Source organism: Phymastichus coffea, unplaced genomic scaffold, assembly GCF_024137745.1.
Source record: "Phymastichus coffea isolate CEN01 unplaced genomic scaffold, Cenicafe_Pcof_1.1 PCOF00093, whole genome shotgun sequence".
NCBI lineage: Eukaryota > Metazoa > Arthropoda > Insecta > Hymenoptera > Eulophidae > Phymastichus > Phymastichus coffea.
Genome location: NW_026706904.1, coordinates 656,661 through 674,589, shown reverse-complemented (window position 1 = coordinate 674,589; position 17,929 = coordinate 656,661). Strand labels below are relative to the sequence as shown.

At 42.1% G+C, this 17,929-nt stretch overlaps 1 protein-coding gene across 1 annotated transcript in view; it reads right to left on the bottom strand.

Annotated features, from left to right (window-relative positions):
- Positions 1 to 8,099: 8,099 nt before the first annotated feature.
- The window catches only part of LOC131669460 (uncharacterized), a 78,499-nt gene continuing 68,669 nt past the window's right edge, over positions 8,100 to 17,929 (bottom strand). Inside the window, exons 104-120 of the mRNA XM_058944335.1 lie at positions 17,206 to 17,535; positions 16,674 to 16,994; positions 15,843 to 16,106; positions 15,558 to 15,746; positions 15,117 to 15,470; positions 14,418 to 15,017; positions 13,976 to 14,341; positions 13,668 to 13,892; positions 12,921 to 13,583; positions 12,260 to 12,838; positions 10,874 to 12,193; positions 10,605 to 10,799; positions 10,154 to 10,515; positions 9,759 to 10,029; positions 9,429 to 9,664; positions 9,165 to 9,348; positions 8,100 to 9,086 (exon numbers count right to left, since the gene is read on the bottom strand). Coding sequence (XP_058800318.1) covers positions 8,848 to 9,086; positions 9,165 to 9,348; positions 9,429 to 9,664; positions 9,759 to 10,029; positions 10,154 to 10,515; positions 10,605 to 10,799; positions 10,874 to 12,193; positions 12,260 to 12,838; positions 12,921 to 13,583; positions 13,668 to 13,892; positions 13,976 to 14,341; positions 14,418 to 15,017; positions 15,117 to 15,470; positions 15,558 to 15,746; positions 15,843 to 16,106; positions 16,674 to 16,994; positions 17,206 to 17,535 — 6,698 coding nt within the window. The 3' untranslated portion in view covers positions 8,100 to 8,847. The remainder of the gene's footprint in view (positions 9,087 to 9,164; positions 9,349 to 9,428; positions 9,665 to 9,758; positions 10,030 to 10,153; positions 10,516 to 10,604; positions 10,800 to 10,873; positions 12,194 to 12,259; positions 12,839 to 12,920; positions 13,584 to 13,667; positions 13,893 to 13,975; positions 14,342 to 14,417; positions 15,018 to 15,116; positions 15,471 to 15,557; positions 15,747 to 15,842; positions 16,107 to 16,673; positions 16,995 to 17,205; positions 17,536 to 17,929) is intronic.

Sequence of the window (17,929 nt, the reverse complement as noted above, 5' to 3'; positions counted from 1 at the left end):
TGTTATAAATTTGGATGTTATTTCATTCGGGTTTGTTAATATTTCCTCGATGGATGTTGGGGGTTGTTTTTTCTTCTTTTCATAGTATTTTTTTAATTTAATTTTTAATGTGTATCTTTGTAGGTGGTAATTGGGGCAGTCCCATACAATATGATTTGCGTCTTGTGAGGTATATCCGCATGGGCACGAAGGGGAATTGGTCATATTTTTCCTATGTAAGCTGGCAGCTAGATTATAATGATTAGATCGGATTCTTATAATTGTTGTTAAATGTCTTCTTGGATAGTTTATTTTGGAGAACCATGGTCTAGGATTTTCTTTTTGAAAGTAGTATTTAAAGTAATGGGAGCCTTTTTGTTGGCTTTGGTTTGTAATAAATTCATTATGTGATTTTTTATGGTTGTGATTTATTTGTTCTAGAAAGTCTGTATAGTGAAGCTGGGTGATTAGATTTGTTCCTTTTTGAATGGCTTCTTTTGCTAATAAATCTACTGTATCGTTGTAGGGGATATTAGTATGAGATGGTATCCAGATAAGTATTATTTGAATACCTAAAAGTTCACATTCATGTAGGAGGGATTTGATATCAAGAATTATATGTGATGTGTTTTTTGATTTAATGGGTGAGTAATTGGAGATGGCTAATAAGACGCTGAGGGAGTCAGAGAAGATATATGTTTTATTTGGTTTTATTTTTTTAATTTCATATATAGTTAGGAAGATTGCTAGTGCTTCGAGAGTAAAGATGGAAGCTGGAAGTGAGGTTTTATATTGAAGCTTTAAATTTGTTGTTGGGCTATAGATGGCAAGGCCAGAGAATGAAGAGGTTTTAATTTTAGAGGCATCAGTGAAAAAAGTTAGATTAGAATTTATTTCGGTATTAAATAATTTGTTGAATTCTTGCGGAGGATTGTTTGAGGATTTTATATTTTTTCCAGAGATTGTATCAATGAGATTTTTTTTTATGGTAGCGTTATAGTTATAATCGAAAGAGATAGGGTGTGCATGGGTTGTAATTTTATTAGCTGTTAAATTTGTTATATTTCTCCATGTTTCTATTGGGATAAAAGTTTTTTGTATTTTAAATTTGTCTTTTTGTTTTAGATCGTGGTCTAAATTTTTTAGATTGATTAAGATTGGTGAGTTTTGAGATGATATTAGTTTTAGTATGAATTTATCAGCTAGATGTTGAAGTCTTTCTTTGATGTAGAAAATTTTGGATTCGGCATGTAGGACATTTATTGGTGTAGAAATTCTACATCCTAGTGATAGTCTTATTCCACTGTTTTGAATTTTTTGTATTTTCTTAAGAAGAGTTGAGTTATTTATGTGTGTTAGATATAGGCTGTATTCTATGGTGCTTCTAATAATAGCTGAGTAAATTCTTAGTAATATTTGTGGGTGGCTGCCCCACCATGTTCCTCTAAGTACTTTAATTATGTTTAGTAGTTTTAAACTTTTTCCTATTATGTAGTTTGCGTGATCATTCCAATGAAGATTGTAGTCAATATATAGTCCTAAGTATTTGACTTTTTTTGATGGGTATATGGGAGTGTTATTTATTAGTAGAGAGTAATTTTTAATAGCAGAAAAGGGAGCTTTTGTGAAGATAATAAATATTGTTTTTTCAGCTGAAAGAGTTAATTTTAGTTGTTGAAAAAAGTTGATTATGAGATTAAGAGTGTTTTCTAATATGTTTATTGATTGTTTAATATCTGGAACAGAAGTATATATAATAGTGTCATCTGCGTATTGGATTAATTTTACGTTGGGAGGTATGATTTGTGAGAGTTCATTTACATATAGATTATATAGCAGGGGGCTTAATACAGACCCTTGAGGAACTCCTATACTTTTGGAATGTGGTCCAAACAGATTATTGCCGATTTTGAAGAGAAGAGATCTATTGGTAATTAGATTGTAGATGAAGCATCTGGTTTTTTTGGGGATTTTTAATTTAAGTAAGATTTTGTCGAGTATATTAGGACAGACATTATCAAAAGCTGATTTTATGTCAATAAAAGTACAAAAGGTGTTTTGATTGTTGTTGTTTGCTAAATGAATATCAGTAATTAGGTGGGTTAATGCATGTTGACAAGATTTACTTTTTCTGAAGCCGTATTGAGATTCTGTTAAGAGATTATTTTTTTCAATGTAGTGATGTAATCTTGTGTTGATTAATCTTTCTGTTAATTTCAGTATGCATGAGGCTAATGATATTGGGCGAAATTTATTTTTGGATTTTTTAGGTATTAGCATTATTAAAAAGTTTTTCCAGGTATCATGAAAAATACCATTTTCAAAGTAATGATTTAGTGAAGATAGAAGTAACGTTTTAAAAGATAGTGGGGTGTTTTTTAACATTTTGTAGTCTATTTGGTCAAGGCCAGGTGTGGAGTCTTCTTTGGTTGCTTTCAAGGATAAATTTAGTTCGTCTATATTGAAAGGAGAGTCAAGATCTTTTTGTTCATTTGTGTGTTGTTCTATATGATTATATGTTGGTGGGTGAGAAGGGAATGTGTTTGGGGATGAGGAGAATTCTTTAATGAATTTTTTTGCATTATTTATTACTTCGGTGTCGTTGTTTGGATATTTTATGTTGTTATTGTTGTTGATGTTTTTGAATTTGTTTATAGTGTTCCATAGTTCTTTTATATTCGTGTCTATCGAGATCTTTTTTTCAGCAAATTCTTGGAATTTCCGTCTTTTGATGTCTCTAAGTTGATTTTTAGTACGTGTTTCTGTTTTTGTTAGTAGTTTGAGGTTTTCATACGTGGGGTTTTTAAGGAAGTTTTTGGTTTCTTTTCTTCTTTCATTTGTTAATTTTGAGCAGTTGTGGTCCCACCATGGAGCTTTGGGTGTTTGGGATTTAAATTTTTTTGTAATTGATGGTTCTTTATAATCTGATAAGTTGTTTATTGAATTGATGTTTGAGGTGTTATATTCTAGATTGATGTTGTAGTTGTTATTGGTATGTTTTTTATTTTTGTTGTTTTTGTATAGTTTGATTGTTGAAGTGATAAGGTTGGTTAGTAGATTGTATTTTTGTTCTTCATTATATTCTTTTATTGTTTCTGAGTTGTTTTCTATAAATTTGTCCATATAAGTTGAGTAATGACTCCAATTGATATTTTTGTAGTTTATTTTATGTGTAATGTTGGTGGGAGGTCTTTCGTGGGTTATGGAGATAGTGGTTTCTATTGGGAGGTGGTCACTATTCATGCGGTCTGGGTAAGTTTTCCACGTTGTAGAGTTGAGAATGTTGCTTGAGATTATTGTGATATCTATAGGAGATGAGAAGAATTGTTCTTCTTGATTATTGAAATAAGTATGAGAGCCGTCATTGATTATGGATAAGTCTGAGTCGATAAGTGCATCGATGAGATTTTCTCCTGATTTACAAGTTTTGTTTGCACCCCAGGTAAAATGGTGGGCATTTAAATTCCCGCCGATAAGGGTGTGTTTATAGTTAGAGGTTGAGCTTAAAAATTGTGACCAGGTATCTATTGTAGTTTGGGTGGATGGGATTCTATAAGTTGATATTATTAGTATAGAGTTTTCTTTATTTGTATTATTTATGGATAGGGGGATAGATACAGCGACGGTTTCTAGTGTTTTTTCGTTATAATAGATATTTGTTTCTTCTTGAAAAGGGAGGTTTGTTTTTATTAGAATTGCTACTCCTCCAGGTTCTCCTGTTGTTCGGTCTTTTCTTATAATATGATAGTTAGGGATGTTGATATAGGATTTATCATTTAGCCAGGTTTCTGAGAGCAGGATAATGTCATAAGAGTTGATAATATTTTTTAGAAGATATAATTTATTACAAATACTTCGACAATTCCATTGAAGTATTTTAAGTTGATGTACTTCTTGTTTAGTGTTTAGCATTGTTTGTTAAGATAATAAATATATATATTAATTGTGTTGATAGGATATTGAAGTGTAATTTGTTGGGAGTTAGGAGAGTAAATTGTTGATTTTTATTTTTAGTAATTATTTTAATTTTGTAATTGTGATTCTGTATCTGTTTGATTATATGTAGTTTCAATGTTTTCATTTAATAAATTATGAAAATTTTGGTCTGAATTTAGATATTGTATTATAAAATCGTGTGAAATAGCATATTGATTTTTAAATAGATAGGTGTCTTCGTACATGGAAATTTGTGATGTAGTTGAGGGTTCGAGTGGGGGGGTTGGGGAGATTGGATGATCATTGAATGTTGTAAAATTTGGGTTTAAGTTGTAGTTGCCGTTAGGGGAAATGAGGAGTTCGTTGTGTTTTTTTCTAAGGTCATCCTGTGTGTTTTTGGTTTGTAGGATGTTAGAGTAAGTTTTTTTCGGAGAATGTAATATCGTTTTTTTCGGAGTTAGATTATTTTTTTTTGTGTTTGTATTTTGTACATAGAATTCTTGGGGGGTTGGAGCTTCGTTCATTTCAGGGTGGTCTGAGAATCTGAATCTTTTGGAATTATTATTGTACTGATTATGTATTAATTTTGCCTCTTTTATTGAAATGTTTCTTTTGGTTGCAGTGGTTAGGATGTCTTGTTCCATTTTTTTGACTTTGCAGTTTTTATCTGTTGGTAGGTGATTTTCTTCACAATTTAAACATTTTTTTGTCACGTCGTTTATTTTGGGGCACTCTTGATAATTGTGTGTTGTTTCTCCGCAGTATATGCATTTTTGTTGTTTTGAATTACATGACGATTTGACATGGCCATGTCTGTAGCATTTGGTGCAGAGTTTGACTGTTGGTATGTATTGTTCAGTTCTGTATCTAACTCTATAGAGAAAGGCATGTTGGGTAGTTATTTGTCTTTTGTAGGTAACTAGGATAGTAGTAGTTGGTAGGTATTTTACTGTGTCATTTTCAGTCACTTTTCTATTGAATCTTCTCACATTGATTATCGGTAAAGTAGATATTGGTGATGCTAACTCTAGGTTGTTGATGATTTCTTGTTCTGTGATGTTTATTGGGATTTGTTTAATTACACATTTTTTGTAAATAAATGAGCTTGGTATAAAGGCGATTAGGTTGTTTTTTTTAAGTATTCGAGTTTGAGAATTGAGTTGGCAACTTTGCGGTTGTGTGTAATTATCGCTATTTTATTTCTACCTGTTCTGATGTATTCGTCGATTGAGCCATTAGGGAATAGCGGGGTGATATGTTTAGCAATTTGAATTGGGGTTATGATTGTTTGATTTAAGTTAATTTTGTTATCGAGTTCAGCGGATTGTACAATTATTTTGTATGGGGGAGGTATGTCGTATGGATATTCTTCAATTTTGGGGAATTCTATTCTTTGTGATTGTGGGGGCTGAATTTCTCCTAGTTTAGATTGTTGTGATCCTTGATTAAATTGTAAATTAGTTTCAGTATTATGGTTTCTTTTGGGGAGTTTTTCAGGCAATGTTATATTATTTTCATTTAGGAGTCTTTTGTTTCTTGTTTGCTCTGGTTGAGGTAACATTTCAACATCTATTAGGTAGCTGTTATTTAATTGGTTTTTTTCGTCGTTTATACTCATCTCGGGGACGGGTGCTGGGGAGGCCAGAGCTGGCCGCCCCACGAGATGAGTTATTGAGGTTAGGTTCTTATCCAAAATAAATTAATTAAGAAAAATAAAAAAATAGAAAAAGAAGGTGGTGATGAAAGATAGATAAGGTGTTGAAGGATAGTTAGAGGATAGATATTGGGTTGATCTTACCAATAAAAACCAGCTTTGATTATTATAGTTTTATTAAAAATGTAAGAAGGTGGAATCGCACGTGCGTCCGAGGCGCCCCCAGGTCATTCTTTGTAATCCTTTAATCGTCAACAATAGGCTACAATACGGCGATATTTTTAGTGATGTTACTAGAGTTGCGATTCGCGTCCGTATCCGTCCGCATCCGTACGTACACTGGACGTTACTTAATTCGCGACACGGGAAATTTAAAATTGGAAATAAGCTACGTCGTTTGAGCACCACTGTACCCGACCGAGGATAGATCACAGTTTTTACCTATGAAGATGCAAGGTTTATGCTTCAAGTATAAATGGCTATTCACCAGTTTTGGTTGGCAAGAATTAAGACAAATTTGGCGCATAGATTAAAAGAGAAGCAGCAGACAGTGCAGGGCAGCAAAGGACCAAAGAAGAATTCAACAGTCAGATAAGTATCATTAATTCACATTATTACAAAGTTTCCAAATAAGATAAATTTACTTTGTGTAACTTTGCAGGTCTCTAACGGAGAGAGTATTTAGAAAATATAGAGCACTTGGTACCAGCAATTCCTGGCAACAGATCGATTCTCTGATTAAGACTAATCAGAGTCATTCAAGAAAGCCTAGCCATATATCAAGATACTGTCAGTGGTAGTAGCAGAGAGAGAAGCAAATAATGCAGAAGATAATGAAGAAGACAGTGAATCATTGGAGAATGCTGTGCTTCAAGACTTTCTAAACAACAGCAGTGCTTCAGAAGAAATAATTGAATTTGTTTATAGACTGTAGAGGGATTCGTGTACAAGAATTCTACAACATCAAAGATAGATCACGCTAAATGTAACAAGATTTCATTGTCCATGCATTCAAAATGTATTCTATTATTTCATATAAAAGGTAGCTAAGAAATAAATAACGTAATTTAAATGATACATTTTTTATCACTAACTTGTCACTCATACTTTCACTAACCACACAATATAGTCGTACATTTTTAGAACAAATACACTGCATAATAATTATGCTTGACACGAATCCCTCTACAGTCTATAAACAAATTCAATTATTTCTTCTGAAGCACTGCTGTTGTTTAGAAAGTCTTGAAGCACAGCATTCTCCAATGATTCCATCTGAAAACCACCGTTACGGACTAAAAGTAGCACTCATACCAACCTAACTGGGGAGGTCGCGATTCAATTCACGTTGGGTGTACCTATAGGACCGGGGCCTAAAAATATCTAGTTCGATTATTTAGTACCAACACTACCGGTAGTGAGCAAAAGTGACTGTGGTTTAAAACTGTAGCACCGAATGTACTACATTTACATATGATGGGCGATGCTGTAAGTGAAACTCTTGAATGAGTTAGCGTAATGTCTTGCAAAATATCGTAAAAAGTATTATTTTCACGTGATTTCTAATATATTTGGAGGTCTAATTACTGACATTTTTTCGTACATTATCACCGCTGGACTCACACGATTCATAGGGAAAAAGCAAACCATTTTCTGTCGTGGCAACAGCTTCGTACATATAAATGTAAACCAATACAATTGATAAATATCTATATCTGAATATTTTCACTAAGTTTGAACGATTTGGACATTATATACATCAACAATCCGTAATATCTCTCCCGTGTTAGTAGATCTATAGCATTTTGAATTCACGCAAGATATGAAGAGCTATAGCTTTTTATTGTCTGAAATAATAATTAAAATTGAAAATTAAGTTTCCGTATATAAACGGCAAAATAACAGGAAAATAGTTACGAATACGCAGCCACAAACGTCGGTGCCACGTGCCTATGTATATAAAAACGACTTGTCAGAGCGATATTATTAAAATTCTTGAAATGAGTAGTGCGTAATTTTTTTATTACTTGAATTTATGTTGATGTATAATATTATTTTTTTCTGGATCGTACCTTACATCACTTGGCTGGTATAAATTAAAACAACTTTATAGCAACGTTTAGTGTACTATATTAAAAAATTTTTTTTTATTTACTCCAAGTCTATTTAAATCTGTCTAACACATTAAGACAATAATTAAATGTAATATGCTGTATGGATTACATGAAATTCAGCAGAATGCTCCCGTGAGTATGCTGTCTTTATTTGAAGTAGTAAAAAGGAAATTTGGGTTTTCATGAAAGATTCTTTGATACTTGTAAGAAGTTAAATCAACTGTATATATAGTCTTAATCAAAAAAGCATAAGTAAGAGCATTATTACAGACTATTTTTAATAACGAACAGAATTAATTGAAACTAATAAGTCTTGGAGAGAAAGTTAGTTGTCTCAAATAGTTTAGAGCTGAAGGGTTTTGTAAAAATAAAAATAAAAATTATTATTAATTTAATTGATTTTATTAGGTAAAATGTACAATTTCCTACAATAAGTTCAAAAAGCTATTATTAGACTATTTCGTTTAATCATCTTTACATAGAAATTAAATTCTTGGTGTACAATTATATAATATTTATAAAAACAAATCCTCCATTGACTAGAGTATATATTTATAAAAAGAGAAGTTTGGAAGAGATCTAGAGATGAGTAGATAAAGACGTAGTGACAGAATAGAAATTTTCTCGCGCACTCATACAGATAATGGGATTTGAAGACCATCACCTCGAAGTACAATAATAATAATAAACTAACAAAACTCCAACATGGCGGGCTACTGACGCCTAAGCAACACCGTCGTCATTCATTCGCACCTATGCAGTCATATAATTATACCCTGAGCGAGAAAATAATAAAATACAATATGTATATATGCATTTGGTGGGAAAGGAGGAGTCGCAAGTCACTGGAGGAGATGCACGCAAAAGAAATGCTAGGACCGCAGAGCCGGTGATCGGTAGGACGAGTGACCGCCTTCTCCTTGGCGCATTTCTTTTTTTCTTTCTCACGATTCACATACTTTATTTAATCATCGTAGTATAAAATTAATGTTATTTATAACATAATTATTAATATCTAAGAGATGAGTTTTAATTTCGTATAAAAAAAATAATTCTTGCTTTTTTCGCTTTTTCGTAAAAACAAAACCCTCGCCGACCGTAAAGAGAGAGAGAGAGAGGAAGAAGTTTCGAGTGAGCATTGAAAAAAAAAATCTATTAGTTGTTTTATGACATATAGTAGTCGGGCGAGGGTTCGGCCACCGATTCGGTGGTGAACAAGGGATTAGGGAACTCTGGCGGGTGTGGCAGTGGTCCGGCAGTCTTTGGCTGGCGGCGATAGGCCATCAGCCAACATGACACAGCAATAGCCACAGCGACTAGTGCCAAAAGTGCCGTAAGTATCAGGGAAATGATGAAGCCAATCATGGAAACACACACGTCTTCCGACAGCCGCGGCGCTGGATCTGTGCAACAAAGAACATTACGTGAAGGCTGCCGTGCAAGAGGAGCTGAAGCCGCTTTAGAATTTTCCAACGACTTACCGCTTGGTGGATAAAGCGAATATCTGTCCTCCCGCCGCTCGACCGTGCGAATCAAGTTAGAGCTGACCTCTATGTTTCCACGCTCGTCTCCGATAATATTATCAGGTAGATTCATGGCAGTCTCGTTGTCACCTATCGTGTCCCTACGTTTACGGCCAAAGGCATTTCTTCCTCCGCAGTTGACCTGAAGAGAAGAAATAAAAAGGAACGTGAACGGAAAGGTCGTCGATCGAGTATACGAGGAATCAGCAGCGACGCACTCACCGGTTGACACCTTCCAAAGCACACGCGAATGTTGCACAGGAAGCGTATGTTATCGCTACTTGGAAACTTGAAGGCGTTGAAGCTGGCAGTGAGTTTCTGATCGTCGTCTTGCTGCCACTGGCCGAAGATGGAGGGATCGGTGGCGCAGCCGTTCTCGTCCGTCACCAGATACTCGCTCTCCGTGTTGTTGTCCGACGTCTTGGCCACGCACGAGCGAGCAAAGCCACCGTAGATCGCTGCAGCGAGAAAGAAAAAAAAAACACGGGCGTCACCTACGTATTCGTGTCGCATTTGCATGCGCTCTCGCACGTATCGCGTGTCGGTACTCACTGGTTGGCGTAACTTCGACCTCGAGCCGTAGACCGTCACCGATCTCGGCTTCGTTCACGTTACTTCCGTTCTCGCTGATGATTCGCATTGTGCACACCGGCGGCGGTCCTGTATTGGCTATCGTGCCGGCCGTTGTCATCATCGACACATTGAAGCCCAACGTTATGTTTTGCTCGCCGATCTGGTAGATGCACTTGATGCTATACGCTTGAGCGTTGTATGTCATGAGCTTCTTATGACTCTGGATTATGAGGGTGAATGTGGCGACTCCCTGTTCGAATAAAACGAAAATTACGACGTTAATGCTGTCACTTTTATCTCTGATGATCCCGATGTTGTGCGAATGTAATGTTTCCCATGCGAACATTTCTATCGGCGGTACTGAATAGACTTACATTAACATGGGTCAGTCCGCAAGTACCAAAGGCCACCTTGAACTCTTCCGAAATAGGCTCGCTCTCGCGAAGCGTCAGATCTCGTCGACATTCCTCGTCGGAGCTGTAGTATTTAACGTACATGATTCCATCGAACGGCTCGCCTTCACCAGTCAATCTCACTAAAACCCCGTCCGACAGACACTTGACGCTCATGTTCTTCTTGAAGTCTTTTATCTTTCGGGGCTTGCACTCGTTATTCGTGATTACTCCGTACTCAGGTTGGCATGGAATGCATTCCCCTTCCTCGTTTATCGTGTGATACGGTGGACAGACGCACTCTCCAAACTCGTTGTGGACTTGTCCCTTCTTCAAGACGCATCCTGAGAAGACAATGGAAATTCGCGACGCGAACAATTGAAATTTAAGAAATTCACGAAGAGCCTGTTGAGATCGAAATAAGAGGGCTTACTTGGCTCGCAGCGCTCGACGGCATTGCCGTGGTAGCCGGGCAAACACTCGCAAGTCATCGTTCTGATTGGATGCGTATCGAGGACCTCGCAGATAGCGTTGACACCGCAGGGATTGATGACCGCGCACGGGTTCACGCACTTGTCGTTGATGCAGGACTGATGATGCGGACACTCGTCGTCGCTTCTGCAACCGACTGCAAAGAGAAATCGTGGAGCAGCCGTGATAGCGCCGTTCTCGGCTCTGTCGTCCGCAGCAGCTGGCACTTACCGGCCACGCAGAAGCCAACGTCGGCGGCAACGTGCCCGGGTGGACAGGCACACTCGACGACGTGATCGTAGACGTGACACTCGGAGTCCTTGTCGCAGGGATTGTCGGCGCACGGGCTGACGCACAGCTCGTTTACGCAGGCCTTGTCGGACGGGCACTCGGAGTCCTTGCGACAGCCGATGATGGGCGCGCACAGGTGGAACGGATTGCCGGTGGTGCCGGGCGGGCACTCGCAGACCGCCCTGTGATTGATGCCGCAGCAGTCGGCGTTCTTGCCGCAGGCCTCCAGCGAGGGCGTGCACACTTCCACGCAGAGCCGGTTGATGCACTGGTGAGTGCCCGGGCACTCGGCGCTCGACCTGCACTGTCCGACCGGCAGACACTCGACCTCGGGCACGCCGTCGTAGCCGGCGATGCACGAGCAGACCGCCCGGTGGTCGATGACGCTGCAGACGGCATTGGTGCCGCAGGCGCAAGGCTCCGCGCAGACGGCGGCCACGCAGGCCCGGTCGGACGGGCAGTCCGAGTCGGTCCTGCACTCGACGCGCACGACGGGGATGATCTTGCAGGTGCCGCTGCCGCTGCTGATGTAGCCGCTCGGGCACTCGCAGACCATCGTGCGGACGGGCAGGCTGGGCAGCACCTTGCAGGTGGACGGCCGGTAGCAGGGCTCGATCACGGCGCAGGCGTTCTGGCAGCGGCTGTTCAGGCAGGCCAGCAGCCCCGGGCAGTCGGCGTCCTCGCGGCACTCGGGCACCTCCACGGGCTCGCACGCCTCGTACGGGTTGCCCCTGTAGCCGGGCGCGCACCTGCAGATCGGCAGGTGGTTCCTCACGTGGCACTCGGCCCGGTGCGAGCAGGTGTCGTCGCGCAGGCACGGGTTCACGCACTGCATGTTCACGCAGGCGTGCTCGCTCGGGCAGTCGCTGTTGCTGTAGCAGCCGATCGCCCGGCAGTCGCCGCGCTGAGCGTTGCCGTAGTGCCCGCTCCTGCAGCGGCACTCGGCCAGGTGGTTGGACACGTAGCACTCGGCGTGCGGCCCGCACGCGTCCGACAGCAGGCACGGGTTCACGCAGCTCCTGTTCACGCACGACTTGTCGGAGTCGCACTCGGAGTCGCGCTCGCACTCGACGCTGTGGCAGGCCACCTCGGGGTTGCCCACGTGGCCGGGCTCGCACGAGCAGCTCGCGCGGTGGTTCTTCGCGTGGCACACGGCGTTGGCGCCGCAGCTGCACGGCTCGCGGCACAGCCGGTTGATGCACGACTTGTCGTCCGGGCACTCGTCGTCGGACGTGCACACCCCTCGGCCCTCGATCGGCACTGTGCGGACAGACAAGCGGGCCCTCTGGAATCCGTCGTGGCACACTCATGCGTCGGCATACTTACCGATGCGGCAGACTCCGTCGGAGTCGGTGAACCATCCAGGCGGACACGTGCAGACCATCGTTCTGACGGGCACGGTGTCGAGCACGCTGCACTTGGCGTTCTCCGCGCAGGGCCTGATCACCGGGCACGGCTCCACGCATTTCTCGTTGATGCAAGCCAGTCGGCTCGGGCAGTCGGCGTCCTGCCGGCACTCGGCTTCCAGGCGCGTCTTCTTCTCGCAGTACGAGTACGGGTTGCCCGACGGCAGGTATTCCGGGCACCTGCACGCGGCCTCGTGATTAGAAACGTAGCACTCGGCGTTGCGAGCGCACGGCGACTCGACGGCGCACGGGTTCACGCAACGCAGGCTCTGGCAGGCCAAGTTGGACGGGCAGTCGTAGTGGGATGTACACTCGGGCCGCTCGCACGATACCTCGGGATTGCCCATGTAGCCTTGATTGCACTTGCACGTGGCCCGGTGATTCTTGCCTGTGCACTCCGCGTTGATGGCGCAACGGTTGTCGATCACGCACGGACTTATGCACCGGTTGTTGTAGCAGGTGTCGCTGTATGGGCAGTCCGTGTCCGACTCGCATTCCACTGAAAACCAACAGGACGGCAATTGGCAGGCTGTACGTCGCATCGCGAACTGTCGCATTTTTCGAAGGCAAACATAGCTTACGTTTGATACATCCGAGTTGAGGGTTGCCAGAATAACCAGGCAAGCACGCGCAGCTTGGATGATGATTGTTGACGTAGCATTTGGCGTTAGATCCGCAGTTGCAAGGATTTATACAGAGTCCGTTGAAGCACGACTCGGTACCAGCGCATTCGCTGTTAGATCTGCACTGCACGACGATCGCCGGTGGTATACACTCGACTCTCGCGTCGCCCATGTAATGGTCTGGACAACGGCACACGGCGACGTGTTCGTCGACGTGACAAAACGAGTTTTGACCGCACACGTCACTGTGCACGCACGGATTGGCGCATATCGAGTTTATACATTGTCGGTCGTGGCTGCATTCGTCGTTCGAGTAGCACTCGGGTTGGACAGGCGGCATCGGCGGTACGGTCACTAGAAGAGAAGAAGAAAGTGGCTCGCTCGATAGATCCGCCAAAAGGAACAACTTGACTTCGACGACCAATAAATTACCTATCGAGCATTCGACGTAAGGATTGCCGGTATAGTCGGATGGACACACGCACTTGCCGGTATGGTATTCCGCTCTGCATTGAGCGTTGTAACCGCAGCGCATCACGTGACACGCGTCAACGCAATTGCCTCGCAAGCACTTCTGATTGTCGCTACACTCTTCGTCTGCGGTGCATCCTAATTTAATATCTGAACGGAAAAAATATTGACAATTATACGATTCTTTATTACAATTGTCCTCGTAAAAACGAACGGAAACCGAGTAAGACTTACCGATTCTCTTGCATTTGCCATTGGAATCAACGACGGTATCAGCTGGACACTGACAGATCATCGTACGCACGGGCACAGTGCCGAGTACACGGCACTCCTGCTCCTCGCTGCAGGTGTTGGAAAGGGCGCACGGATCCGTACAAACGGCATTGATACAGGCTTCCGTCGTGGGGCACTCGCTGTCTTCGGTGCACTCCGGTTGAGGTGGCGGTTTAGTTCTCGGTTCTGAAAATCGACAAGCATAAGTATGTGGACGAATTACCGTAGTTTCGCAATCTTGGAAAATAGCATGGACCGGTGGAGCTTACCGCACTCGTCGTAAGGATTGCCATAGGCACCAGACCTACAGCTACACCTTGGCTGATGATTGCGTGCCTGGCAAACGGCATTGGAGCCGCAGCTGTCGTCGTCGCAAGCCGGTCGGCAGACACGATTGAATCGCTCACAGATCTCGTGATCGGCGCAATCCTCGTTGTACTGGCAGCGCGCCATGGTGCAAGCGATACGAGCGTCGCCCTGCGTACCCACTGGGCAAGAGCATTGGGCTCGATGGGCAACGGCGACGCACTCAGCGTCACGACCGCACACGATGTTGTCGGTCAGGCACGGTGTCACGCATACGCTGTCGCGGCATGATTTGTCGTACGGGCAATCGCTGTCCGACTTGCATTCGACTGAAATCGAAGACGAATATGATGAGATTACTCGCGTGGAAGATGTGAGAATGAATCCGGTGACGAGGATGCATACCATCGAAGCACTGAACTTGTGGATTACCAGCGAGTCCCTGCTGACACTGACAAATGGGATGGTGCTGAATGGTGACGCACTCGGCGTTCAAGCCACACCTGTTGTTCATGCACGGGTTCTGGCAGATCTTATTGATGCAAGCTTTGTCGGGCGGGCATTGCGAGTTGGAGCGACACTCGGGATGTGGTACGCTATCGGGTTGGCAGTCGATGTATGGATTGCCAACGTAACCGGCCGCGCATTCGCATACGTGTCGATGATTTTGCACGCGACACTCGGCTGTATGAGCGCAAGGATTGGCAAGACACGGGCTCACACACTGCCTGTTGAGACAAGCTGCGTCTGGTGAGCATTCCGAGTCGGATTGGCAGTGCACTTGGACGGAAGTGTCAGTTTTGACGCACGATCTTGTAGCGTCGCCAGCAAAGTCTCGCGGACACTCGCACACCATGGTTCTCATGGGCAAGGTGTCGATTACCGTGCACATCGCGTTGGCTATGCATGGTTTCGAGACGACGCATGGATTCTTGCACACGTCGTTGAAGCAAGCCAGCTTGCTGGGACAATCCGCGTCTGTTCTACACTCAGGATTCTCTATTACTTCTGAAATAATCGAAAGAAATATCGGTTACCATAGGCGTTAAGAAATAATTAGTTTGCAAAATGAAAATTTGTTTTTAATAATTGAGTGATTCTTGCCTCGTCGACAATCCGTGTAAGCATCGCCAACGTAGCCTGGCGGACATCTGCACGAGGCTCTGTGGTTGAGCACATGGCACTCGGCACTTGCTGGACAGTTGCACGGACTGACACAACGATTGTTCTGACAGGCTAGATTGTAAGCGCATTCGCTGTTGCTCGTGCATTCTGGCCTCTCGCAACGATCGTATGGGTTGCCATAGAAGCCGTCCTGGCAGTAGCAACGAGCCTTGTGAAAACCATCCACGTGGCACAGCGCATTCACGCCACACTGAGTTATCAGACAAGCGTCCACACATTCACTGTTGACGCAAGATTGACTCAACGGACACTCGTCGTTGCTACGACAGCCCACTGTTAACAATGAAGTGTAATTAAGCACATTTACTTGCAAGTTCAGTGGGCATTGGATTGATGAATGGAAGCTTGGGTGGTACTTACGTTCGCGACAGTATTGATGAGCATTTCCAGTGTAGCCTTCCTCGCACGAGCAAACGGCACGATGGAATTGTACGTGACACTGGCTGTTCTGTCCACAAGTGTCAAGGGTGCATGGATTGACACATTTCTGGTTATAGCAGGTTTGATCATTGGCACATTCCGAGTTGTCAATGCATTCTGGTTTTGGTGCTGTAATGACACAAATGGTAAGTTTTAGGATATGATTTTTGCTCGATTTGAAGTAAATCGTGAAACAACTTTCTCTTGTAAAACATTATAACTTACGGGTAACGGATTCGTATTTGCACTCGATGTGTGGACTGCCATAATATCCAGCGGGACAGGAGCATACAGCATTGTGATTGACAGTACGGCAAATGGCATTGATACCACAAGCTCCGATACAAGGGTCGCGACATTTTTGCGAGTAGCAAGCTCTGTCGCGGCTACAGTCGGAGTTAACCACGCACTCAGGATAAATGCAGATGGCAACACCTCCACGTACGCGACACTCGCCGTTACTCGAGCATGGACTTGGATTACATGGTTCTGCCACTAGAAATGGTGAAATTCGATTTTAGGATAATGAGCTTTTCGCTTTGTTTTAAGGTAAACTTGATAAGTTTTATAATAGAAACTTAATATATATCAGGAGGACTTTGACATGTTTCGGAATATGTTACAAAATATTTTCCAATGAAAGTTTATCGTAATTTTTGCTCGAAGTTACGTATAAATAATTTAGCAAAAATAATTAATTACATTTATAAAAAGTATGTGACCACAAAAATTTTTAAATGAATCTCCAATTTACATACTATTAAAGATTAATACAAATAAAAGTTTTTAAAAGCTGCATGGACAAACATTCCATAAAGATATGCTTATTTTTTACTATTACCATGATTTAATTGAACTGACGCAAGTTACTAATGATACTTGATTATTGTTTAAATTTAATGAAAAAAATATTAAGTATCAAACCATACATTTCTTATATAAATTTTCTTCAATGAACAGTTCTCGAATAAATCATACTAAACGACTCTAAATATTTATCTTTCAGTGCTGAACAAATAAACACAATAGACAAAATAAATAAATAATTATACAAACCATTTCCTTCGTAGCATTCCTCAAACGGATTACCAATAAGAGGAAGTGGGCAGCTACAGAGTGGACTGTGATTGATGGCACGGCAAGTAGCCCTAGCGCCGCAGACGTTCTCGAGACAAGGATTCTTGCAGTGGAAATTGACGCATGTCTTGTCGGCAGCACAATCCGAACTGAGTACACATTCTGCGTGGCAACCAGCAATATCAGCCGGATCACCAAGTAGTCCAGGTAGACAACGGCAGATAGCTTGTCCATTAACATTCTCACAGATGGTTTGAGGGCCGCAGATGTTGGGCAGGCACGGGCTGTGCTTTCCTATGTCTAGTTTTTTATTTATTATTTATTTGCGTTTAGTTGCCTTTGCATAGAAAACCAAAGTAAATTACTTTATGAATGAATATATTCAATTCAGTGTGGTTTAAATACAAATTTTTTGTTTTCAGAGCGTCGATGTTATTAGTAGAAGATATTTCATTGAACCACGAAAACTTAAGTAATAATTGTGAAAAGCACACGAGCTATAGAAACTCACCAGTTGGCTCTTTACACTGTGTGAAGGCATCGCCCACGAGTGGATACGGGCACGAACAGATAGGCACGTGATTAGACACTGAGCAAACAGCGCCAATACCACAGGTACCACTGCAAGGGTCGATACACTTGTGCCTGAGGCACGCCTGTGAGTTGGGACAGTCAGTATTGGCCACGCACTCAGGGTGACATCCGACCCATGGATCCCCACGATGATCCGGAATACACTCGCAAATTGCCGAGTTATAGCGTTCTCGGCAATAGGTATTGACACCGCACGGTGATGGGAAGCATGGGCGCTGCTGAGTTGATGGAGGTGTTGGATCTACATCTGTAAAAGTTAGGCGATGATGTTTCATTTCTGTGCAATAGTGTTGTATTCTTTTACAGAGCATGCAAGTTGATTGCGAAAATGGATATCGGTGGAAAGAAAGTTCGTGATAAGTGTTTTTTCTGAACTCTTTGAAAGAAAGAATATTTAGGTTTAAGAGCAAATATATATTTTATTATTAGATGTAGTGTTAATATATCCGGCTAATATATCCAAATACTTGGTCTTAAAAAAAACGACACTGAAGTTTTATTTTACAGTATGAACTTGCAGTGCAAAGATTACACAGTGCATGTTTGCATTTATGTTTTATTCACAAAATTCCTATAAATTCATATACAATGTGCATATCACATTTTTTTGTGTGAAATAAAAAAAGCCGTTTGCATGTATT